Source organism: Labrus bergylta, chromosome 15 (genome assembly GCF_963930695.1).
Source record: "Labrus bergylta chromosome 15, fLabBer1.1, whole genome shotgun sequence".
Classification (NCBI taxonomy): domain Eukaryota; kingdom Metazoa; phylum Chordata; class Actinopteri; order Labriformes; family Labridae; genus Labrus; species Labrus bergylta.
Window position 1 is genome coordinate 26,304,177 of NC_089209.1, and position 27,483 is coordinate 26,331,659.

Here is a 27,483-nt window from a genome sequence, read left to right on the forward strand (position 1 = left end):
AAAAACACAAAAATCACTTGAAGTCAAAATGTCTTTCTGTAGCAAACGTCCTCTGCAGACAAAATCAGGTGACACACATCAACCAGTCTGCTGATCTCACACACATTAAATACACCTGTTATGTGACCTCTTGGGCCAATCAGAGAGGCGCTCTGTAATCAGTGCCGGATTGAAAGGTCATTTCCCTTCCAGGGTAAAGCTTTCTTATAGTGCCTGCTATATTGGAATCAGCAGTTTAACTAGTTTTTCATTTTAGGTCACAATAAAGGAGCCAAGGGGGCAAAGGACCCTAATTAGTTTTATTAGTAATAAAATCAGTCCGTGCGGCCTCTTACTCCCCGCTGTGGTCGTGTTAGACCGCTGTCACTTCAAATTCAATGAGACACATGAGTCACCAGCCGGAGGAGGGCAGAGAGATGTGGCAACCAATGCAGCTGCGCTTACACTAATGCGCACTGGGAGAAATGGAGGCTGGAGCTGGGAACGCGTATGAATGTCACTGATGTATTCCCCGAGGTCGGAGAGGAGGTGTGTGTTAAGACAGATGAAAGCGATGGAGGTTAAAATCCTGTGAAAAACGTCCTTGGTGTCGACGTTGAAACAAGCAGGTAAGAAACAGACCACCGTGTGTGTGTGTGTGTGTGTGTGTGTGTGTGTGTGTGTGTGTGTGATCGAGGCTTACCATCATCAAACCTCTTCTGATCAATCAGCAGCCATTGCCATGGTGACTAATTACTGTACCGTGGTGACTATTTTTACCGTGGCAGTGGTTAAAAGCATGCGTCATGATGAATGTTGGACCTTGTCTCACGATGATCCTAATCATTAAGCACAGAACATTGGCATTGCTGAAATTACAATTATAAAAATCGGATAAAATAAAGTTAAACGTCACCTTCAATGTCGCATAGATTAAACTCCGGGTTATTTTGTTCCGAATGGAAAAACTTGTAGTATACACAAATCAATTTAGTAATTAAATATATATATATATATATATCTCTGAACACTTTACACGTGTTCTGATGCGTTCACTAAAGTCAGAAAGGTCGATATTCGATGAGTTTGGACAGAGTCACGTATGAGGTTGAACGCATAGATTGTAAATATTAAAGATTGAATGCATAATGAGCGTTGAATCAGTGGCAAATAGTGGCAAAATATAAGATGTCATTGACAAAAACAAATGTTTAGCGACGTGCGTCTCATATATAAGTCCTCTGTTTATCATCTCGCATAATGATTAGGTCACGATCCATACTCCACTCGTATTGTAGAAAAAAATGTTTTAAACTAGAGGATCTAGATCTAAATCTGCATGTGAGGAAACGTGTGTGAGAAGGCCTACATGAGCATGTTCCCTTGATTGGGAAGGTGATTGTGTATTTTACGTAAAGTCTTTGAAGGCACCACACCAGTCGAGTGTCAAGGAGAGTGGGCGGTCTGTCAACGCCTGACCCCACGAACAGATGCTAGTGAGGTGATGTTTCGGGTTTTCAGTGTTTTGGCTGCGAGAAGAGGTCAGAGGTGAGCACCTTTAGCTGAATATGTGTCACATGTGAAGTATGAAGTGCTGTTGTTGTTGTCGTTTGTGAATGCCTGGTGTTAGATTCACGTTGGTGCATGCGGTATGGCTGAATGAAGTTTGAATGATTGGGCAACAGAACCATGTGGCGTAAGGTGTCATATAAAACAGGTTATTGTTCCAAATCTTTACGTGTCTTTGTAGTTCGTGATTGAAAATAACTATAGTAGCTGATTTGGTTACGGAACAGCTGTGTTATTATGTCCTGTCCTGATAGGTTCAGCCACATTAGCAGGCGTAACACCGGTGTTATGCCGAGAAATGCGTCCCGGCCGAGCAATGCATGCACCTCGTGAAAGTGTTAGAAAACGGTATAAATAGTATTTCTTGGGCAGATCTGTGATGAAAAAATGATATACAGTTTATTTTTATTCAAAGTTAGGTGTCCTTACTGTTCTGTAGACTTGGGAGAAGATGCATTTCAATACGCCTGCGTGAATATGACCAGCAAACAGTGTTTGACTCTGAAGTGGCTGTAGAATAAATTAAAGGGTGGATGCAGAATACGGAAGCATAGTATTTTAGGGGTGGATGCAAAATTCGGTAGTGTAGAAATTGTGTCTGTCATATTTTACACTGTTCTGCGAGGTGCGTGCATTTCTCGGCAGGGATGCATTTCTCTGCGTTACACCGGTAGCCCATGGCTAACTCGACATGAGTGTCACGCCGGAGCGTGTGGTGGCAATTAGCTCAGCCGGCAGCAGGTCTGACTTTAAAACTAATGTCAGAATACAGATATGTTCCCTGAATTATATCCTGGTAATGTATCAGTGCAGATACTTGAACATGTGATTAATTATTTCAGAGGCGAAGCGTAACTTTTTAAGACACTCAAAGACCTTTAAATTATCTGCTTACATGTATGACCTAAAACCTGTCCCGTGTTTTCACCTCAATCTAACGACAACCCATGACATGCAGGCTGGTTTAATTGATGATGAAGAAGCTCTGAAATGCAGGAAGGCATGTCCCGTGGGGCTAAGTGCAAAGGTTGGCAGGTCAGTCAACTTCGTGAATGAAGAAGTAGTTGGAGAGTGAATGCCTGTTGAATATTCAACTTAAACTAACCCGGCTCCTGGTTTGGAAAAAAAAAAAAACCTCTGAAAATGATTGTGCAATTAGGAGTAAGGGCTATTTAACTAGACTGCCTGGTAAGTAGCCTATATGGACAAGTATATGGTCAAGATTGTGTTTTTAATATTATTCAATTGATCGACTTAATTCTACTCTTCCCAAAACACAGAGCGCTGACACATCTGGGGTAAAATGCATGTCCTTGTAATGCACTATAGGCATGTAATAATCTTCACAAAGTGCTAACATTAAACACACTGACATCACTAAGCACATTCAAACACACCTGATGGCTTCCCAGGCGGCTTCACTTGGTGGTCGTGTCACTTTAGCTGAAAGTCCTTAGGCTGGCTTAGCGGCTATGGAGATTGCTATCCGGCACTACTCTCAGGCTACTTTATACAGTGATTGTGCTTATTAAGCTGTTAGCACTAGCATTAACCTTACCGCCTCTCTGACGGCCAACACTCAGAGCAGGTGACCACGTCTCAGAAGGGTGTTTTTTTCTAGCGGGGAACACTGATGGACTTGCACCTGTGCCTGAGCATGGCACCCATGTTCCATGTCGTGTCTCCTTATGATTCAGTTTGCAATTTGCCCGAGCGAATCAGAAGGGGCGCAATGTTCTTAAGACCTGATAAGTCCTTTGACCCAAGGTCATAGCTACGTCTTTTAAGTGAGGATGATTTGGCTAAGGTTGTGTTCCTCCCCTCACGTCATAACGATGAACTGCACAGAGAGAGTCCAACCAGCTGTCTATAGCCCGTTAGAGGGCTACACACACACTCAAAGAACTAGAGTAAAATTCAGTAACTATTTTTTTTAATGTTTGACTTTTTACACAAATTGGGAAAAAGTCAAACATTTAAAAAAAAAAAATAGTAGTTACTACTCTGTACTCTTGTGTGTATATAAAAAAAAAAAAAAAAATGTCAAAGGTGTCTTATGAAGTTTTGTTACAATTCTCTTGAAGTTATTCTCTCCATTGTCTCATAGAGTGTGTGGTGTTTGTAGTTATTTCCCCCGGTAGGCCAGGGTCCAGCTCCAGGGTTTAATGATTACTCAGATTATTGGCCTTTTTGGTTGCCGTGATACGAGCAGCGCTGAGGCCCATGGGAATACACATTCCAATACACATACTGATTCCTACCCATAAGGGTGGATAAAGGGGAAAGCTTTCTGGGTCCCCCAGTGACATGGGGAGGCCCATAGAGGTTAGCGAAAACATGGTCCGTCCTAATTTTTAGCAATGACCACAATTTATTTAACGCCTAAATACTCACCACTATCTCTTAATGGATCACATGGTGTGCAAACTACCCTTCACCATGTTTTTATAACACTTAATGTGTTCCTAGTCTGTCTAGAAACTCTGCTAATTATGAGAAAAGTCCATCCTATCCGTCGTCTTCCTGCTCCACTTTTCAGAAAATGTGTACATTTTAATATTGCGTTTGTTTAATATGTTTTTTCCCTCTACGTTATTGTAGCAGGCTGTGAGATGCCGTTGTTTGCTCAGTTAGCTGCAGACACGGAGAGAGTGAACGTTTGACCGGATCACATGTGTTCCCGACTCGGTCCATACCTAATAAGTCTATGGTCCGTACGGATCACAGATCAACTTTGTGCTGTTCTGAATACAAAAAATGAATCCGTGGCGGTCCTTGTCCATCATGTGGCGGGCCGCCACGGATTAATCAATGTATGGGAAACACTGCATGTAAACACGGTTTTGACAACAACACAGCCAGCGGGACTCGAGCTTCTAACTCATTGTAGACAGTCATGACTCAGAGACACATTTACACAGGATAGACTTCATTTATGCTGTTTATGTGTGAAATGTTGTGCTTTAAAACCTGACACGAGATTAATCTGTCACACTTATAGACTGATTTCTGTATCTTCTTGTCAAGGACATGAAGACGCTTTCTGGTACTATGTCTTTGATTTGCCTCTCATATTATTCTGTTGGGTACTCATACACCACAATTACAAAGAAAGGCATAATTTAAGATGTCTGATTAGGAGAAATAAAATGTGCAGTTTACTATAAAGGAGCTTGATAGGGTTTTACAAAGCATTGGCTCTATCCAGCAGTCTGTCCTGTGCAGGTTAGGGTTAGTTACATGCTGTCTCAGTATTGAACAGCCACTTTTATCTTTCCTGTCGTCTACACATTAAGTTAGTGATGTTGGGTTATGTTATGCTAGCTTGTGATTGATTAGCAAATGTGAGCTTTTCTTTTTTTCTACACATAATTGTGTGTTTTATGTTGAAACAGGAAAACATGGAATCCTGGAAACATGTCAGACTACATTTTTTTTTTTTATATATATATATATATATATATATAAAGCATCTGGCTGTCTGCTGGGATTGACTCTTTAGCGGACAGCAGCCCAGCAGGAGAGATGCTCAGTGGTGTGCTGGGATTTTATCATTGAAAACAGGACAGACACTTGCCAAGTCTGGCTCAGTGGTCGATGAATGTAAGCCATCGCTCAACCCCTGTGTGGAATCAACCTTGACTAACTGGTGCGGAAGCAAAGTGCTTGCTTTGAGCTTTTTATTTCATTGTAAGAAACATCTTTAAGTAATGTCTACTGCAGCAGGCTATTATCTGTTCTCTCAGATTGGAGTTGCCTGTGGGGTAGGGGGTTAGGTATCCTGTTAGAAGCTTACATGAGGGTTTTTTACTGAGAGATAAATACTTAACTGAGTTTAATGTATTAATATTTGTCTATTGAAAAATTAGATGTTTGATTCATTTAATTATTGATCCTGCGCGTTTTATGGGTGTAGTTTATTTCAGCAAACATGACCAATTTCTCCCCACCAACAGACACATAGTGGTTATATGAGAATGACATTACATTTTTTCAGGGATTTAGAAGACCAAAAAGGTTAGTGGGCAAATCTCCATATATTGTCTTAATATCTGGTGATGGTATCCAGTGTTTCCCCTAGGTTTACAGCGTTGGGGGTGGTGGGGACAAGCCGACACACCGACACTAACTATATATATGTATATATATATATATATATAACCTTACAGGAACTCGCTTCAACAAATCTAATGTTTAGACGGACACAAAGATGCCAAAACTAATACAGCACACCATCTTATTGAGCCAGTCTGGATCATCACGGCCGTCGCGGTTGAAATTCCTTCACCGCAACAGCCTTAGCTGCCTGCTCAAAACCTGTAACTCCTCATCCCTGCGCGACGACTCGCAAGCCAAGCCAATTCAATACAACGCAATTCACAAGTGCATAATGAACCGTTTATGCCATACAGATCGTTTCAATAATATATTGAGAAATGTTTAACCCCTCCTGGCTACTAAGCTTCAATTAATTCTGTTCAAACATCTATGTGATATGCACTTTTGTATTGAGTCAGCTGACCCTCATACTAAGTTGCTTAAGAGCTAATGGGCCATAACGATGAGGCTGGAAGTCTTTGCCAGAGTTTGATCAAAGCAGCATGAGCATCACACAGACAGGCCTGACAGTGCAGAGCTTAACGGGACATAATCCCACACATGAAACTTCTTGCAGAGTTGGTCTTTGTTATCACAGAGAGTTCATTCATTCTTTTTCAAACCTCTTTCCAGGAAGATAACGTGACATTTAAAAAAATCTATATACATATGTTGAATTTAGCTTTTGTTCTCCCCATCCTACACGAGTACCTCATGCTCATTTAAGATAACTTAAGGAAGGCCTGTGTCCACAGATGGCGCTTTTTTCACTGGCTGTGTCCACAACCTCCGTTCAGAGTGCTTCTCATCACCGCTCTGCTAATGTCCATTAGTTGTGTTTTGGCTCTGCCTTCCTATGATGTTTTGCCTAAGTACTTTTGTTCTCCTTTCTCTTGCCGGCCTGTCCCTTTAACGTCATTGTTAGCTCACCTCTCTGCAGTCAGCTGCCCTTTATCTCTCCTTTCACAAGTGAAGAGGGCAGAACAACACACAACACACTGTGGGACTGAAGATGGACCTTTGTGTGGCAAAAATAAGAGAATTATTTCCATGTGAGCGCAGCAAGAGCATCTCTTTAAAATCAACGAAAATATGTCTCCTGGAGAGAAAAGTGTGAAAGGACCCAGGCGTGTCTCTCTTGTGGAAATAAAACAAGGGATTGAGTTTTGTTTGATTCACTGGAAAGAAAAGAAACAGACTGGTTTGACAAACACTGCACAGGGATTGAATCCTTTGTAACAATATTGTGTCCTCTCTTTTCTTCTCATGCTTTTACTGCTTGTGGTGACATTTTTTTCTCCCTCCGCAGTGATTGGATGTTGTAAAAGAGATACAACCTTCCTGTGAGCATTGAGCATTAAGATCAAGTAGCCCGTGTATGCCAGCAGCAGCCTGCAGCAGCCGCCTGATCTCAGCAGGTACAATCATTTACTTTCTCTCTTTCATGCTCTGTCTTTGTCAAAGTAACGACTCGATGCGTGACTCTGCTGTTTGTGTTTTTCTCTAAAAGATGATGAGTGTTGAACTTTGAGACTGAAGTTAGATTTTATGATGTAATGCAGGAAAAACCCCAAAGGCTAGCGGTGCATGTTGACCGTGTGTTGTAAACAACATCTCTTAAAAATACAGAAGCTTCTTAATGGACCGAGAGAGACCGGTGAGCCTTTTCTTATGGGGGACTATTTGTGGCAGTCCTGCCGTGATACACATTTTATCCTCACATTTATTAATTTAATTTACTTTATTTGCACTATGTAAAACATAAATGTTACAGAGCTAGTCCCTCAACATTTTAAGTCGACTCTCTCCACTCGGCCGATCTTAAATGGTAAACTACATTTTCAACCTCCTACAGTGTAAAAATCTGATAGTTTCAGAAGTTTTCACGACTTTAATTTGATTTTAGAGGTTATAGCTGTTGTTCATTTCCAACTCTTGTCCCTCGTTGGGCCTTTGGGTAAACAAACAGAGTAACCCACATAACACTACAGGAGGCTACATTAACATAACATATACATCACTGTGACGACACAAAATCCTAAAAAGATGTAAATGTGGGTACAGCTCTGGTTTGCTCTCAGCCATTATTTCACCTTTTTAATAAAAGATTTCAAGTCTGACATTAATTAAATTTTTCAGCTGGTGATGAGTTCCAGAGTTTACAGCCTTTGATAGAGAAAGCTGATTGTAACATACAACAATGTAGATCCACATTTGGACAATTCCCTTTCACCGTGCTTCTTGTTACCCTGTTTCTGTCCTGTCTTTGAAGTTGAACATATCTGGAGAGAGGTTCAGGGGCCAGATTGTTATGACTTTAAGAGACTCTCTCTTTTCCTCTCATTGTATGAGCCTTTTACGAGCAGCCTATCTATGACACGCTCTCCTTCTAGATAAACTTTATTGTCTCTTCTAAAGGTGACAGAAATTCTCCTTTGACAAGACTCAAAAAATAAAAGAGTAACTTTTAAAACACAAAGTACAGACATTAAAAGAAGACGGTTAAAATCAACAGCTGATAGAAAAGTGTCTGTTTTGTTCTGTTCAGGGTGAATATGAAGGCTCTTTGTGGAGGTCAGAGGGACTTTGTAGTGTCTGCCTGATGGCAGTAACTGTAAGGACCGGTGGAGGGGGTGAGAAGGGTCCTCTGTGATCAGGGTGGAGGGGGTGAGAGGGGTCCTCTGTGATCAGGGTGGAGGGGGTGAGAGGGGGCATTTGTGATCACAGAGGACACCTCTCACCCGCTCCACTGTGATCACTGAGGGGCTGACTCGAGCTACAGCACCAACTAGTGGCAGATGGCTACAGTACACAACATTTGACAGGCTTTGGTGCGCTGTCACTTCACCCTGAATCGAAGTCCACTGAATTGTGATATGGACATGCAAAAAATGTACGATCACAATTTATCTCAGTTCAAACTGGGCAATTTCACAAGATTTATTTTTGGGCTTTTTGTGCCTTTATTGGAGAAATAGGAAAGTAGATAGAGTCGGAAATCAGAGAGAGAGCGGGGAATGACATGTAGGAAAGGAGCCACAGGCTGGATTCGAACCTGGACCGCCCGCTTGGAGGGCATGGGATGCGCACACTAACCCCTGTGCCACCAGCGCCCCAAATTGCACACTTTTACAAAACTGACCCATGTAATCTTGATTTTCTTTCTTTAAGATGAGGCAGAATGATGACACTACTGTGTTTTTTATGTGACTACATTTTTATGATATCTTGTATTTTGTATGTGTGATAATGTTTGAACTTCATTTGTTTTGCTTTGCTTATTTAAATGTTTTTGACTTTGATATCAAAGAGTCCAAACCTGTCCTATGAAATTAAAACTGACCTCACAGTCCTGCCATGGCCCTCAGACTCCTCCCTTCTGTTTCCCCCTCCAGCTCTCCCAGTCACTCTCCCTATGGGTGAAGCACCTTCGTAGGCGTTCTTAGCCGTGCTTCCAGCAGCCTCCGCTCCAACAACCCCCTCACATCCAGTGTCACCATGGGGGAGGTTGTCCAGATGCACTTCACTACGGTGGACTACGTCATCTTTGCCTTGCTGTTGGTGGCCTCGGCTGGTATCGGTCTCTTCTATGCCTTCTCTGGAGGGCGCCAGCGCACAACACAGGTAGACTTTTAAGATGTTTTTTATGTCCTTGCAGACAGTATTCAAGAGCCCTATTCAGACTGCGTTTTCAATCCCCTATATTTACGCTCCAGTGAAGCTACATGTTCAGTCTGAATGCTGCAGAGGCGAAATGGGGAGAGAGTGATCCCCCTTCAACCAAGTAACAAAGGTGTTACAGAAGCGAGACAGATTCAGGTGAGCCAGCAGGGGAGCTCTGTGTATGTGTGCTCCCCCCTCCCCTGCTGGTCTGTGTTCACATTAGTAACATCGTTCTGTATCCGAGTATACTTGCGTATGTACACAGTCTGAAACAGCAGGGGGCAGTATGCACATAGTTGGTTTGCAAATCCCCCAGTAAGCAGAAAGAAGAACAAGTAACCATAGCAACAATCGCGGGCTCAGTCCATTCTGCTAACTGTGGATGTTTTTGTTCTTTCTGAGACGCCAACAATGACCCTCGTCCTACGTCCACAAGGACCGTGCAGCTCAGAGGATGAAATGGACCCACTCTGCGTGTATATGACGGTTTTTGAAGCAACAGGCGTGTTTAGAATGACATCACTTCGGTTCACTTCCTTGTTTGAGCACGGTTGCGATGTGGCGCTGTACACCTTTCAACGAGTGGTTATAGAGCCAATTCCGGTTGACCTATACGTCACAGCAACAACAAACTATCTGGCGGCATTCAAACAAAGATGGCGTACGAGGAGATGGACGATGCTATTGCTACGTACATTTTGTGCATTATTTACATTCTAATAATGCATATTAGAAGAACAGCAGATCTTTTTTCTGCAGCGATAACAGCAGAAGGATGCAGTTTCCGGCAACAACACTTCTCTTTATTATATCGTCTCCTGCCACTTCCGGGTCCCTAATGTGAAACCACCCTCTAGGGGGCTCCCGCTGTATGTACAAAGACATGATGACTGCTGCACTTTGTTTCGGTGCTTTAGGGGGGAAAAACAGTATGAAAAGGGCTCCTCTTGTGTACCATTTAGTTTTCAAGGGTCAAGAATATTTCAGGTATCTTGGCATGTCGACATGTCATGTCTTTTGCTTGTTTATAGGAGTTCCTGATGGCTGATCGCTCAATGAGCTGCCTGCCTGTGTCTCTCTCTCTGCTGGCCACGTTTCAGTCCGCTGTGGCCATCCTGGGTGCTCCGTCTGAGGTCTACACCTTCGGGACCCAGTACTGGTTCCTGGGCTGCTCTTACTTCTTGGGCCTGCTCATCCCTGCTCATGTCTTCATACCGGTCTTCTACAGACTGAGATTGTCCAGTGCCTATGAGGTACACACACCATGCGCACATGTTGATCATGACTGGTCCACAATGGTTGTTTGCTCACGTGTTTTAATGTAGTGTCTCTAACGTTCCTCTTTCCTCTGTCTGCCTGTGTTTTGTTTTACACTCTGTCAACACCCTTCTCCTGCTTTCCCTAGCTTTGTCTTGCTAAAGTATGATCTCAGAGCTTGACATCCTTATCTGACCTCTTATCTGCCTATCCTTGGTGTGTTATCGCTCAGCAGGAAAAAATGTCCTTGTCCTTGACTTTTAAAATCATTAGAGTATTTAACTACAGTTTCTATCTTTAACTGTCAGATCCTACGCTGCTGAACAGTGCTGTATAAATGTCCTGTGAACTTAGAGGCACTGATAATACAGATTCATTCAATCAGTTCTTAGACTAAACTTTACTATCAGCACTGAGGACATGCATCAGAATGACTCTGAGATGATAGCTTTGTCTGACTTTTGATTTTGTTTACTCTTTTTTATTTTTTTGTTTGTTTCTTTTACATTTTCTTCCCATGACAGTATCTGGAGCTGCGCTTCAACAAGACTGTTCGCATATGTGGGACTGTGACCTTCATCGTTCAGATGGTACCTTTCTCTGCACTCACACTTTGTTTATTAGAGCGCACTCACACTCAGCAAAACTGCTCCGTACCCTGCTGAGGCACAGTTGTCCCCCCTCCCTTTTCCCCCGCTGGCCTGCTCTCACACTGCTCCAGGACTAACCGGGCCTGAGCACGGTGACCTCTGTACATAACATCGTAACACAACACATGCCTGGCTTAACGGGAACATGAAGCGTGCTTACTTTACAAGACAGACGGACTTAAAAAAAAATAAAAGGGACACATGGTCGAAGAACATGAAAGCTTCTTTCCTGACTTTGTGGCTTATTTTGAGTCATTATAGTCAGACACAGACAGAACACTTGGGGATTTCTTCATAATGAAGGCTGGCATCGCTATACTTAATGTCCACATTTTGTACCTGTGCTTGTGCTTGTGCTCGTGCATGAACTGTACAGTGCAGAAGCACGACTTTTTCAAGCGTTCCAGGGCCAGGGAAGTGTACCATGCACACTAGTCAAACAATCTGGACTTTGGGGGTCAAACCTGCTTAGGCACGGTACAGATCCCTGTGTGTGAGTGCGCCCTTAATGTCTACTGATGAAGGAAAACGAAGGAAATTGAAATGAAAAAGATCCATTCAGCCATTCTGTAATGCACCTGAACAGCTACATAGTTGAGAGAGGAATCTTTTGAAACGTAAAATGTTGAATTATTTGATTGCAACTTTGCAACCCTGAGGGAGGGTTGTTTTCTCGACTTACCTCTGCGAGGGACTTATAAGAGTTTCACTTTGTTGTTCAAGGCATCGCGTGTTGGTTGATTTGTCTTGAAAATACTTCTGTCTGTGTTGAGTGTCATAATCTTTAATAATAATAATAATACAATGTCACAACAAGCAAGATAGTATTCAGTAACTCTGTAAAGAGGGGGGGAGGGGGGCAGCTTTGTAAAAGGCTGTCGGTGTTTAACAGCAGTTCATAAGTTAGAAATAAGAGACCTTGAATGCATTTATTGACCAATTTAAAGTGCAGCTTGACTGAAACTTTGGCCTTGTGAGGGTTAATCCGACCCTTGTAAAATGTGCATCATGGTTTGTAGCATTTCTACCTCCTGATAAAAACACTAACCATGCTCTGTAATGTTACAACTGTACACGAGTCAATGTTCATCCTCATGCTGAATTATATGTGCATGAACATTGATGACGGCTGAACCTTTGAAGGGTCATACAATGTTTTGCAGATAAGCCCGATTGAAATCTGACACGTGTGAGTCGTATCGCTCCAAAAACTTGACCTCTGAGCTCATCTCTTCTTTTTGTGAGTCTTTCTGATGTGCAGTTTGTTTTTCCTCTTCCTCTACAGGTCATTTATATGGGTGTAGTCCTGTATGCTCCAGCCCTGGCACTCAATGCTGGTAAAGTATTGCTTTCTTGTACCACCATGATTAGCATGAGTTACTGATCACACCAGAAAGTGAACATTATGCGGTTGTCCACGTAGCTCGTTAAGTAAACTAATGCTCTGCCTCTTTTCATTTGCAGTTACAGGTTTTGATCTCTGGGGGGCAGTGCTGGCCATGGGATTAGTGTGCACTCTCTACACTGCTCTGGTGAGTGTATAAAAATTAAAAACTAAGAATGTGAAAGATTCTGAAACTCTAGAGTACTCGGAGTGTTTATAACTGGAAAACAATTAGTGACAGCATTCCTCACACCTTTGGTGCACATCAGTCTGTTGTTGCAGCAGCTGTATGAACTGTATGAGGAGACACATCAGGCAACAACACAAATAAGAGTTGTCATGTGTTTAAAATCCCGTCCACACACGCTCAGTTCTCAAAAACATCATGAAGGTGAAAAAAAAACATGTGAAAATGTTCTCACCATTCTCTGCAATGACCATTTCATTGTCAAAGCTGTCCAACCAGGTCTCGTCTAAAATCTAAAAGTTTGTTTCCTCTGAGCGTTGTTTGAAGCAGCAGTGACCTCCGTAGTCCTTTCAGGCGTTTCTGCTCGTCAACGATGTGGGAGAGTAACTGTGTATGTTTGATAATGTAACAAGTCCGGTTAGCAATGTTAGCACCAGCGCTAGTTTGGTTACGTCTGACATCGCACTGATCTCATGCACTTTACAAACCCAAAACTCTGCTTTACCCGTCTACACAAACACTTTAAACAGAGTTTGTGAAACTGTTTGTTTGTTTTACTGAAGGAGTGTTTTCAGTGACCTAAAACGCAGTTTGTGTCGAAAGGTCAAAACATAGAGAAAAACCTCAGTTTTTAAAAATACCCGCCTACATGTGGGCGAGGCCTTAGACACTGCGTTTCACCTCCTGGGCCTGATGGTTTCAATTGAAGACGTACAGTGATTAGGGATGCATCATTTGAATTCAAATGAGATAAAATTCAGTTTATGCAGGTCATCTGGGGGTCAGAAAGGTTCAATATGAAGTCAGCAAAGGTGTCTATCTAAAGGCATACATTAATATTCTATCTAAGCTATTATCACCAGTAGTAAAAAGTATATTTTTTACTCTCTGCAGATAATCAATGAGGATCAACATATATTATAAGCATGTAGTTGACAAGCCCCTGTGCTAGTTTTTGCCTAATCCACACATTGAATGTTATAGATGGATTTCATTTAAAAATGTTATCTGCATTTTTGAGAATTTATGGGACATTAAAGATCAGAAATGTCTGTCATTATAATCCATCTCTACCGTCTGTATGTAGGTATATTCATTTCTACATGTTTGCCTTTCACACACTGATAATAATATTTCCCTCTACCGAAAATGTATCAGGCATTGATCAGTTACTGTATCCAAGACTTCTGTAACCAGCTGTTTGTCTTTGTTTGTATTTACCATATTTTTATTTTCTCTTTGTCAGGGGGGTCTGAAGGCGGTGATCTGGACCGATGTATTCCAGACGGTGGTGATGTTTGCAGGCCAGCTGGCTGTAATTGTGGTTGGGGCCAGTCAGGCGGGGGGCATAACAGAGGTGTGGAGGAAAGCAATGAACGGCAGTCGCATTGCTGGACTGGAGTGAGTAGTCTGCATGACGTGTGGTCGATTCAGTGATTTTAATGGATTCCACGTTGCTTTTTTGGATTGAGCTTTTAGGGAGTCATATTGTCTTCATACACCTTTGTAGCCTGAACCCCGACCCCCTGGAGCGTCACACCTTTTGGACCCTCGGTGTGGGAGGAGTCTTCCTGATGCTGGCTCTGTACGGGGTCAACCAGGCCCAGGTCCAGAGATACCTCAGTGCTCGCACAGAGAAAGAGGCCATCATGTGAGTACCATGCTTAGCTAACCTTTGCTGTTTTATGATGCCGTGTCTCAGAAACTCTTGTTTTGATCAGAACTATTTATCCTGCAGCCGTGATCTTAAACATATGCTGACTTTAAACAGGCTGTTGAGTTTTTAGGATTGGTAAAAAAATATTTTTTTATTTTTTTATTTTTTAACTTATGGTCATAAACATTGACCATACAATATCTCTCCCCACAGCAAAATGGGAAAAAGATTTATCAACAACAATAGACCATGACACCTGGAACATAATCTGCAACAATACCTTCTCAATGACGAATAAACCTAACCCCCAACTAATTCAGTACAAGATTAACCACAGAACCCATGTCACACTTAAGAAAAAAACATCAAATGGGACTTTCACCTCTGATACAAATAACTGCTCAGTATGCCCCCCTAACACCCTGGATGACTACATGCATGCAATCTGGCACTGCCCACCCATACAGCAATTCTGGAAACAAATCACAACTAAACTCTCTTCAATACTGAACTGCCGGTTTCCACTCTCCCCTTCACTATGCAAACACTCTTTCAATCACACTTCCCAACAACCAAAAAACCACAATACTCATTGGGCTCACTGTTGCCAAGAAAGCAATCCTCTTCAACTGGAAAAGCAGAAAAAAATTTATGGATGCACACACACACACACACACTTACACACACATAAATACACAAAGACACAGACACACATCCTTTTTTATTTTTTTTATTTTTCCTTTCTGTATAACTATCACAACTTATTTGTGAATTTATTTTCCTCTTACCATCAAATTTAATCTTTTTTTATTATTATTATTGTCCTTAGCCACCACTTTATTATGACCTATTTATTGATTTATTTCCTCTCTCCCCCCTTATATTCATATCATATTCATCATCATGAATTCTCATCACAGCCACTCTCATTTTTCATGCATTTCTTTTTATTTTATTTATTTATTTTTTCTTTCTCCATCCAGATGATTGTCTGTTTTTCTTGAGTTGCCTTGTTTTATTCATTATTTGTATTTTCTGTTTCTCTTATTACTACTGCTATCACCCCGTAATATTATTATCATAATTACTACTGTTCACTCCTGTAACAATTGTTTCAAATATTGATATTATCTCTATTATTTATCATTATTTATTATTATTTTCTTTCTTTTTTTTCTCTCTCTTGCTTTATTTATATATATATATATATATTTTTTTTTTTATTTATTTATTTTGTACTATCATTATTATTATAATTTTTCTCATTTTCTGCTATTAGTGGTATGCTGAGGAGAGGTGAAGAAGGCAAGATAATGAGAATTAAAATTATACACTAGCAAATCATAGTCAAACAATCCGGACAAATTACATTATTATTACTACAACATGATCTGCACTATTTATATTACTGTCATCAACACATAACCCAACAACACACTACACTGGAACACAATTGATATGGTCCATTACCCACTTTTTTTTTGTTCTTTTTTATTTTATCATTCCTCAGTTATTCTAGTTTTCTTCTTTCCCTTTGTTTTGAATATGCTTTTTAGCCCCTCCTGGTGCCTCCATCGTCTCAGTGATCCATCTTTAAACACTAAGGTTAAAAAAAGGATAGACTTCAGGACAACGATAATAATAACAAATACATAAAAAAAATAAAATAATAATAATTGCAATGATAAAAATACTGTGCCTTAAAGAAATTAATCAGACGATACCTCTGAGCACCAACACAAACAGATCCCCTCCCATCAGGTCTGGGGGTTGTTCAAGCTTGGCGGGAGGGTAGCAGTAGGCAACCCTATCAGCTGGCCCCCTCCGCAGGGTCTGGGGGCAACTGAGACAGGGGCACCACACAATGACTGAAGTAATAAAAATCATATATATATCTATATATCAGGGGAAAGAAGAAAAGGGAGTAAAAGAAAAATGGAATGAAGGAAAGGAGAAAAATAGGAAGAAAAAAAAATTACACACACAAGCAGGGCCCTTCAACACCCTCAACATACAAAATTGCTAAACGTTGTTATTACTCCCTGCTTGCCTGTTTTGTCTCTGTCTATGCTGTGCATTGTATCGTCGTGTCTCCCCTGTCTCCTATATACTATTGCTCTTGTCATGTCCCTCACTCATCTTGTATTGTTCTGCAAAAAATTATTGATTCCAGGTCCTGCTACGTGGTTTTCCCCTGCCAGCAGATTGTCTTGTGTATGGGCTGTCTGATGGGTCTGGTCATGTTTGCTCGCTACGGGGAGGACAGCCCTCTAGACAAGGGCTACGTCAAAACGAACGACCAGGTGAACACTAAATTACCTTTTTGTGATTTTATTTATGTGGTATTAATCCTCAATTTCTCAGGACACAGATCTAGACCACTTCTCTCTTTGTCTAAACAAAAGCTGTTATCACACAATCTGTGTTTTAAATTTACCGCTATTCACACTTTACCTTTGCGGCCTTTAATTTACCCTGTCTGAGGATATCCAAGATTTGGGGAGAAGCCGAGTTCTACTCTTTTTAAAGCAGCTAAGCCTAAACTTAAAGCCACCGAGGGGCTCCATAGACGGGCTGATTTATTAATGGATGGGCTCGGCTCCTAAGCATCTTGAGAAAAAAGACACATATCTGCGTCGTCTATGGAGGATTTATTCCTCATTCACTAATGGTCTTCAATGTTTCATATGCATCCTTACATTTCTGTACAAAGATTCACTCGGAACAGGCCACGTTTCCTCGTGTGACATAGGGTGTCGTAGTGATCAAACTAATTGTTTTTGCTCTTCCGTCTAGTAAGACCTGACACTCCAGTAAACGTTTTTATTTATTTTATTTTACTTAAAAAAAATAAACATAATAGATCAATGAAAAAACAGGCAACAATTAATGTGCTGGAGGAGCCAAATAAACCTCGTCGAGTGGCCCTCCTAAAAACTTCCAACTATAAAGTGTCTGATCTGAACCCAAAGGTGACAACTGCTGGAGCAGTTTGTGTTTTACACTTTATAACTCCTAAATATGGCTGCTACGACTATAATGATTTATTTAACGGTTATATCAATGCTACATCTCCACAGTATCAACAGGAAAGCCGAGGAAAACATATAGCTGCTGGTCACTTGATATAAACGTCATCACCCCCCTCCCACTCGTCTTGTTGAATTTCCTTGATTTGTTTGTACATGCTGCGTTCACACGTCAGCTCACCCTGACAGTACTTAACCTGGAAGTTTTCCAGGGGGCCTTCAGGAGAAAGTCTAGGTAAAGTCCGGCCGAAAAATTTGTCCGTTTACGCTCAGCTCACGCAGAAAATGTCGGGACATGTTCAGGGGTTTTGAGTCAATGTGAACACAGCAAACTTGTGGTGAAACAGTGAGTATAGAGTTATAGAGTGTTTGGTATTTTCATGTGCAGAGCTGCATCCTGATGTTTAATGTCTCCCTGCAGATGGTGCTCTACTTTGTGATGGACGTGTTCAAGGATCTGCCCGGGCTGGCAGGACTGTTCGTGGCCTGTCTCTTTAGTGGAGCTCTCAGGTAAGCTTCCCTAAAGAGCACACCTGGATGTTACTGCCACATAGTCTGTGCACGCTGCTTTCCGTCAGCGCCACGGTCGGACCAAGGGGGCAAGACACTTAACCCTGAATTGCTCCCACTGCTTCAGTGGTGGTGTATGAATGGGATTAGTTACTTCTGATGGATGATACATAGCGATCATCACTACCATCAGTGTGTGAAAGGGGATGAATGGGTGGGTGTGACCTGCGGTGTAAAAACGCTTTGAGTAGTCGGAAGACTAGAAAAGCGCTATAGAAGCTCAAGTCAATTTACCATTTACTCTTTGACAGGCAGCAGGAGATGTTAGATATACTCTGATCATTTTGAAACGTGAGGGGTTAAGTGTGCCTGTGCTGCCCAAGAGTGCGTTTTCCACCTTTAACGTGACATGAGATGGAAAGGATTTATCAACCACAGCGTCTGTGTATGTCTGTCATATCTTCTGTTTATCACAAGATGATCATTCAACCTCTTTTTACATTTTTATCTCCATCTTCTTCCAGCACCATCTCATCAGCCTTCAACTCACTTGCTACAGTAACGATGGAGGACCTGATAAAACCTCATTTTCCAAACATGACTGAAGCTAAAGCGACCCTGCTGTCAAAAGGACTCGGTATGATACATTCTCTTTAACAGAATTACGATCGAAAGTGTTTGTGTGTTATAAATGTAAGTGCTGCCGTCACTATGTTTGCAGCTCTGATTAAAATGTGTCTTCGTCATCCGTCTGGTTCACAGCTTTGGCCTACGGCCTGGTGTGTCTGGCTATGGCGTACCTCGCCTCTCTAATGGGATCTGTGTTGCAGGTAGTACATTTTAAATATTCCTCGTTGTACCTGGGGGTGATGTCATTATTTTTATCTGGAAGTTACTTATTATAAATATGTTCTCACGCACATGCTCTGTGTACTTTGTGCCATCAGGCAGCCTTCAGCATCTTTGGGATGATCGGCGGTCCTCTGCTTGGCCTCTTCTGTCTTGGGATGTTCTTCCCCTGGGCCAACCCTATAGTAATCCCCTCGTTTCTTTTCTTTATTTACATTGTGCTGACTGATATAAAGTGATGGGGAAGTCATTATCTCCATCTTCAGTTTTATCTTTTAACCTGCAGTGGCAAATAGACACGAGCCTAAGACTTGAACAAACTCATCCATTTCCTCCTCAGGGCGCAGTGGTTGGTCTAGTATCAGGTCTAGCAATGGCCTTCTGGATCGGCATTGGCAACTTTGTGATGCGTCTATCTGCTAACAGTGCAGTGCCATCACTTAATACCACTGCTCTCCCCTTGTTTGACAACATGACCACCACTGTCATGTCTACATTAGTGAATGCCACTACAGCCAAGCCAAGGTAAATCCCAAGAACACACCTTGTAGATCTGCACTGGCTCACGTCTTTACATCTCCAGCCCTACCAGTAGAGTTAAAGTTCATCGTCTGTCTTTGCTTCAGGCCAACAGGTGTGGAGGCGCTCTACTCGTTGTCCTACATGTGGTACAGTGCTCACAACTCAGCCACTGTGGTCGTGGTGGGACTGATAGTCAGCTTCCTAACAGGTAGGTTAATGTCAACCTCCATCCCTTATCACTGAGTGGCTGTGGCTCAGATGGTAGAGTCGTCGCCTCTCAACGGGAATGTCGGGGGTAAAATCCCCAGCTCCTGCAGCTACATGTCTGATGTGCCTTTGGGCAAGACACTTAACCCCAAGTTACTCCTACTGCTTCATCGGCGGAGTATGAATGTGATTAGTTACTTCTGTTGGTCTCTTTACTCAGCAGCCTCTACCACCAGTGTGTGAATGTGTAGGTGTGACCTGCAGTGTCAAAGAGCTTTGAGTAGTCAGAAGGCACTATACCAGCTCAAGCTCATTTACCATTTACCGTTCTCCTTAAATCTAGCCACATATATATTATATATATTTGCTCTAGGTGCTTTTTTCCTGACAGTCGTTTTGCATCCTTGTAGGCTATTTGTGAGTATGACATCTAGAGTGACTGCTTCAATCAGACATTTCTGTTTTTAATGCTAATTGTCCAAAGTTAGATTTGTTGCCTACCCAGAAGAAGAAGCTTAAATGCCAGTTTCCACATAGTCCGTGAGCGCTGCTGCACTTCCGCGGGCTGTAGCTTGCTGCTACTATAGTCAATGTTTCTGTCTCCAGAGCGTGCTAGCAGCACCACTACACACTGTTATAAATCTTAATAAATGCAAAAAGCTCAAAATGAATCTTTCAAAAAATCCCTCACTGTTGGCCATTTAAAACATGAATCCTTAAATATTGGCTACAACTAGGGAGGCTTGCTCGCTGTTAACATCCTTTGCTAAGATTCAGGTAGTGTCCTGTAGGGGTTTGTCTGACTTTACACAACCTGGGACTCTTTTTACAAAAGTGCCGCAGTAGCCGTCATCAGGTATAGAGGGTGGAATTACCCCATTACGCCGCCGCGACATTGAGGTTGAAGGCAAAACGTCACAGGGCCGTAAATATTGCGGCTTGAAAAGGGTTAGTCTGAATAGGGCTACAGAGTCATTGAGCAATAATCGCTTTTGTTGTAATTTTCCATTAGTGAAGTTGTAGCTCAAGAAGAGGTCTTAGTTTATTCCAGTTGTTTAATTTATTCCTGGTCTTATAACTGTTTAGCTCTCTAATTTGCTTTAAAGGCTTTATGTTATTTTTTGCTCCAGCAGATGTCGCCCTTGAGCACCAGCATGAAACCAAAACAACTTGCGCTGCATTGATGTGTTAGCATGCTAATGCTAACGATCTTTATTATGCTGGTATCTTCACACTGCATGTAAATTTACCTGAAATGAGCGTGATCTAGAAACACAGTTAAGCAGTGAGTACAGTATGTTATTCTTCTTTTCTCTAGTCTCTAGTCCCTCAATTAAAGAACTTTTATACACGAGGGGATGAGCTGGCTGGCTGTCCCCACGATGTAAACAAAGTGAAGCTACGGCTAGGAAAGCTCGGAAAACATCACAGACAGTGGGACTCAGTCATGACTCACAGAGTTATTTTCAGAGGATATACTTGATTTCTATTACATTTAAGTGTGAAAAATCACATATTAAGCCTTTAAATGAAAAACTGATCGAAGGTCAATGTGTGTGAACATGTTAGGACCCATGAAGGAGAAAGAGCTGACCCCTGGCACAGTGTTTCCAGTCATGGGTCCTCTGCTCTCCTTTCTACCGGAGCACTACAAAGAGAAGCTCTGCTGCATCACTCCTCTGGCTCTAAAGGTACCCCTCACATGTCCACTCTTTTCCTTCTGTGTGTCTTGTCCGATTAAACTAAGCTTTTTAATGTTGTTTTCTGCTGACCAGCCCAAAGAAATCAGCACGCAGCCTTATCAGATGGCCAAGAAAGACAGCAACGGAGCGGCGTACTGCAAAGAGGACACGGTCACAGAGGAGAAGGAGACGGAGAGCGACAGAGCTCTGACGGAGGAGGAGGACATGGAAACAAGGACCTCTCCGCCCTCTTGCCATCTGACCGCTCACACCGTTCAGGAGACTGCCTTGTGATCCTTTTTTTAAATTTTTATTTCTCAGACTTAAAAACATGCACAAGAAACAGAGTTTCCCCCTCGGTTACAGGGGACACGTGCAGCGAAACATCCATCACAAAGTATAATGTCCCGAATGTCTACAGCAACAGATGTTTAGGTATCTGTTTTTTATTAACATTATCAGTGGAATCTGAGTACAGAAAATGGTTATGGACCTCCATATCTAAATGGTGTTTAAATGGTACCTGCGAACAATTTGTCCTCTTAACAAAAAAAAAAGCAAAAGAAACATCTGGAAACGACATTTGCCAGGCTGGAACTGTGCATCGAATGGCTGAATAGCGGCAATCAAAGAAGAAATAACTCCGCTGATCTCTATTTGCATCTCTGGTGACACTTGGGTGAAGATATGTGGCTAGTTTGAATTTAAAGTGGGGAGCTCCGCCGCACAACAAGCTGCACCGCTCTGCCTGGGTCCAATCAGGTCGTCAAGAGGTACAACATGTGACGTGATATTTTTGTAGAGAAGACAGAACAATGAAAATGTAGAAGAGAATATAATATAAGAAGAAAAAGAGAGACTGAGCTTCGATGGAAGGCATTACTCGTATAGGCTGCCTGATGGTGTACTTGTCTTTACATGGCCTTGGTTTGATCACCCTCTAATAGTCACCTTCTCGCTGCTACTACACAAGTCTAAATGCTGAGTCACATGTGCTAAGCTATGGGGTCAGACCATGGACTGTATATACAAATTGACAGCGTGCCGCAGCCTCCTCCGGTTGAACAGGATGAAGCCAAAATCCCCCCCGCCCCATGACGGCCGCTGAGTCTGTGCGGTAGGGATCCGCTGGAGGAGCCTCTATATTATCGTCATGGCGCCTCCACTAACGGAAAGAAAACACAATTGAATTTACCGATAAGACTGCGAAAATTATCCGGATTGGATCATCTTTGTTGATTATTTTTTTTTAACAAGGATCAAGTAATCCAGCTCACCTTTACTCCTGGCTGTTCAAAACCCCCTACGATAATAGTTCATACTGATTTGGCTAAAACGCAGTATGCAAACAAGTGTGAGATCCGAAGTATGCCAAGAATACCCAGATGTCGTACTGATCCAGAAAAAATCTACAATATGCATCAGACCAGTCTCCCTCACGTAGTTTCCCACAATGCAAAGCGCCAAGTCAGAGATGTAAATGACGGACGACAGCAACCACTGATTATCTTTTTTGATTCTCTAAATCATGAAAAGCTAAATGAATCATTAGCAGTTTTTTTTTTTTTTTTTTTTTTTTTTTTACACTCTTAAATTGACGCTACACTGTCGCTGCGTTAGACGTCCGCTCGTCTGTTGTTTACTTTAAGACCAGATACCAGTTTAGCCAGGCCTGGTACTCTGAAGGTTAACCACCGACTGGAGGTCATACAAATACTATCATGAACGTAATGTGCAGGACATACTGTGTTTGAAAACAGCCTGTGTTCTTCAACTAAAAACTGATTCAGATACAGACTTTAAAGGATTACCAAATCCAGATTAAGTGGTCTTCACACTACATACTTTGTCCACAGGGGGCGCCAAATTCACACAGTGAATTTAAAGTAAAGTTTTAAGGACAAATTCCTTCAAACTCTTAATATGAATCTCATCTACAATGTCACTGAAACAAAACACTTCTATTGTATAGAATATTTATATGGAGCGCCCCAGGGCTGTTGGGGGTTTTAGGCCTTGCTCAAGGGCACTTGGGCAGTACTCAGGAAGTTACCTGGCACCTCTTAAGCAAGCAGGCCAGCTTCCATATCAAAGTGATCCTGATCCTACTCAGAAGTTTTGAATAACGCAAGCTGGAGGGTTGATCCAGATCAAAACCAGGATTGGACTTCTTGATCTTATCTGATAACGTAATCCTTTTTTATTTTTTATTTTTTTTTTCTCATTCAACAACCTGATTTCCAGATTCGATCCACCAGTTTCATTGTCTATGTAACAAAACCTTTCTCGGATTTCTATCTCAACTTGAGGTTGACTAATTTTCCGTTGAAATTAAGAAAGATTTTAAAAAAGGCCACTATCCAAGACAAAAATGTTGCAAAGATATAAAGGTAACAACAGCTCGGCAGCGGGGTATCGTCTGTGGAAACTGAGACCATGCTGCTCTTCTCAGGCAGTATACAAAGAATGTTTTAACGTTAAATCTAAGAGTATCGACAGTTTGTAGTTTCTGTATTCAGTTGTAGTGAACTTGTCCTTAGCATTAATGACTCAGGATATAGAAGGCTCTGTTTCCACCTTTCACTTGCTTGCAATGAGGAGAGAGCGTTTGCAGCACCCAGTGACTTTTTCTCTAACCCCTCTGACTTTTCTATGAGGCCGCTCTGAGTGCTTTGAGTTAAATGGTTCTAATTTTCAGAAAGGCGCTGCAGACGTCACAGTGCTCTTTTCAAAATGTAGGATATTCCCTGTAGTTTTGCCTCCTACAGATAATGTCTTGTACCCACATCCTCTTTGCTCCGTGTCTGATCAAATATTTCTCAAATATAAAACATGGAGTAATAAGTAACGGAACTGTGTCAGTCATACAGTGGTCGTTGTCAACTGACTTGTTATGGAGATGGGATGGACGCTCAGCGCTTTTCTTCTCAGCACTCAAACGCTTCATGCAAGCGCTCCCCAGCGCACAGCTAGCTCATTTCTGCCCGGAAAAAATGATATGTGTACACGGGGTCTTCGTCATGTAAAACCACATTAGTGCCTCACTCGCTGAGTGTTCTTCTGATTGGCAGGTATTAAGGCACACAAAAACACAGTTTTGGTTTTCTTTAGTGTTATGTTTTATTCATGTAGCCCAGCCCATCAATATTTAGAGACCACTACTCCACATACTGGTGTACAACAAGCCACCATCTCATATGACTAAACAAACCCCAGCTCTGCTCTGAGCCACACAAAGAAGCCATCTTTGAGATGGACCTACTTATTGATGTGTCAAAAGGTAAAGATGATTCAGCGATTTCTGTTGCGATTGTATTTTAACTTTGAACCTGTTTTGTAAGTGCCCGTCTTTTACTTTAAGGTCACTGTCAGTGCCAGGATGATGTATGTGGTAGTGTTGTTTAAATATTAACGTCATTCTCATAATTTTTTGGAATCAACGAATTCTTGACCTTCAACATTTTAGCATTTTCAAGTCATCCATCGTCATTGTGTCCAAACTGAGATGTGATGTGTGTGTCCTGTGGTTCAAGTCGGTGCTGTCTGTGCTCATAATAACGGCCATGTTTTCGTACTTTATTCATTCAGCATTGTTGACCCTATGAATGACAAACTAGTCCACTATGGTTCCTAAGAGACTTTAACAGCTGTAAGGAGTCCACATGAAGTTATTTATTTCATTATTTAATCGTTATACAAATGTTTACCGATCTTTCATCACTCGGTGCCCTTGCTTGATTAGCATGCTTTGTCATGTGCCTGAAAACTTTTCAACATCCTGTTCAAATCAAACTGAAACGTTAGAAAACAGACTTAAAGTTCATGCCAGACAATCAAGGTGACCTAGTTAATCTGCAGACAAGAAACAGCTTGGCACGTCTTACTTATTTAAAGGAAGAATGTGCGACTTTGATGAAATTGCTGTTTGGCTTCACCTCTGCCATACTACACACCTCCTCCCCTCGAGATCGCAAGGAGGAGTTTAGTGCAAGCACGGACAAAATTGTTCTCGGCTCGAGCTGCAATCACCTGTGTCCTGCATTGTTGTGTTAGCATGCTAATGTTAGCGCTCTTTAGTTATCTTGTACCTTCATATTGCGCATAAACTGACACAGAATGACATGTGACATCCAAATAATCAGAGAGTATGTTCTTCTTCTTCTCTCTAGTTCTTGACTAAAACAGCTTTTATACACAAGGAGAGGAGCCAGCCGCCCCGTCCATGTAAACACAGTTCTGACAACAACACAGCCAGCGGGACTCAAGCTTCTCACTCATTGTAGACAGTCATGATTCAGAGACACATTTACACAGGATAGACTGGATTTCTGATATATTTATGTGGAACATGTTGCACATTCTTTCTTTAAAAGGATTTTGGTCCTCCGTTGAAAGCCTGTTGAATCATGCCTTAGCACCAGTCCATTACAGAACCGACATGTTTGTACCATCATCCTGATACTCCGAATTACCTCGATTCATCCAAAGCATATAGAAAACAAATGTTTTATTTTGCTTTTAACCAACAGACTATTAGTTTGAGATCATATTTGTATATTTTTGTAATTTCACGTAAAGCCTACTGCCATTTCAAAACCTGAAATGTGGAATTCTATATGCAAGAACCATGAAATGTTTCTTTTGATGTGATTATCGGGTAGAATTGGGAATGTAGCCTTCCGCTCTGAAGACATGAGAGCGTCCCTTGCCTTAGTCAGTGTTTCCTACAGGAAATGTTACTCTAACACATCTCATGTTAAAGTGCTACATCCAATTTGCCAGATTTATAGTCACATTATTCAAAAACATTTTAATGGTTCCCTGACTTTTTTTAAAAACTATAATTAAATCAAATGTGATAATGTGTACTTTATTTATGATCGAGTAGTATTGAATCCTTCGTCTTCATACCTGAAATTACTTGAAGTGTGTGCCTGTAATGTTACCTCAATGACAAACAATTCAACCCCCTTTATAATGTAAGGGAACATCTTAAGTGCTGATATATTATTGCTGTCAAAGATGTTGTTATGAACCCCCACTGAGTGGAGCACTGTGATATTAATGAACACCAACATACTGAATAAAGCACAATGATGGCAGAACTCGATAGTCTTGCTATTAAAGGTCACATATGAAAAATACCCTTAACCAGGTTTTTCTAACACTAGTATGTGTCTCTAGTCTGTAAGTAATACGAATGATAAGAAAAGTTCATCCTCTTCGTCTTTTACCTGCTCCACTTTTCAGGAAATGTGTGCTGTTTGGAGATTTTTCTCTTCATGACATCACAAAGGGTAGTAACCCCTCCCCATGGGGGGTGGACATGGAGCGAGAAATCCAGAGACACAAGCTCATTTACATATTTAAAGGTACAGACACAGAAACAGCCTGTTCTGAGCAGGACTGAAATAGAGAGGTTTATAGACATGATCAGAGTGGATTTAGAACAAGAAACTTCACACACATGTTTTGAGGAGCTCTGACAATTATTTAAACTTGTTGAAAAGGAGGATAAGATGTGACCTTTAAAAGAACCTTACTAAAGCTATCAGTAAAGCAGCTTAGATTCAAATGTTCATGCGTGAACAACTTAATTGATTTAATAACAGAAACTAGAGACTTGATGTCCTCTGTAAGTAAATGCACAACAAAAGCTCATTCTGTTGATTAGTGGCCTTGTAACAGTGATTCAGTTGAGACAGGGAAGAGAAGAGTATGGCACTTGGTAATTTCTGGAAGCAATAAATATTGTGTTGAACAATATTTATTATAAATGTTCTCCCATCCACAAGAATTCTTCCTTTTATGCATTCCAAAAAAGAAAACGTTAGAAATATATAAACAACCCCAAAGCACTGAAGTTAAGCCGACTCCTCTGCTTTGGCTGTGCCTTCATTTCCTTTTTAAACTGTTCTTTCTGTATGTAGTTGTCATAAACAGTCCAGGTGATGCTTCCAATGAGACGTCTGCCCGAGCTTTTTGTCAACAGCGGATCTGTTGACATGTTTCAATGTTGTTTGGATGTATGACTCTTTGACTTCTACGTTTGATGTATTGGAGCTGAGATTAAATGATTAAAATGATAATATGGAGAAATGCAATAACACGTCCACTGTTTACTTTGTTGTAAAGAAAAGGAAAGGAGGGATTGGTTTACCGGCATAACATATATGTGACCTAACATATCTTATAGTCAACCTGGAAGAGCTGAAGCTGATGGTGGCCGTAAGCCTCTTG

The 27,483-nt window shown here is 41.5% G+C and overlaps 1 protein-coding gene across 2 annotated transcripts; it reads left to right on the forward strand.

Annotated features, from left to right (window-relative positions):
• The first annotated feature begins 283 nt into the window (after positions 1–283).
• slc5a6a (solute carrier family 5 member 6a) lies at positions 284–27,350 on the forward strand. 2 transcript variants are annotated; one of them, XM_020656978.3, is made up of 18 exons: positions 284–608; positions 6,956–7,064; positions 9,042–9,270; positions 10,341–10,562; positions 11,091–11,156; positions 12,502–12,553; positions 12,681–12,748; positions 14,034–14,188; positions 14,298–14,438; positions 16,618–16,747; positions 17,895–17,983; positions 18,508–18,620; positions 18,746–18,813; positions 18,931–19,017; positions 19,173–19,357; positions 19,459–19,562; positions 21,131–21,252; positions 21,337–27,350. In XM_020656978.3, exons 3-18 carry the CDS (start codon positions 9,145–9,147, stop codon positions 21,535–21,537), a joined length of 1,929 nt encoding a protein of 642 aa, XP_020512634.1. In that variant the 5' UTR covers positions 284–608; positions 6,956–7,064; positions 9,042–9,144; the 3' UTR covers positions 21,538–27,350. The 2 variants fall into 2 exon arrangements, with proteins under 2 accessions (XP_020512634.1, XP_020512636.1); XM_020656980.3 differs by lacking the exon at positions 284–608 and adding an exon at positions 667–1,527.
• The last annotated feature ends 133 nt before the right edge of the window (positions 27,351–27,483 follow it).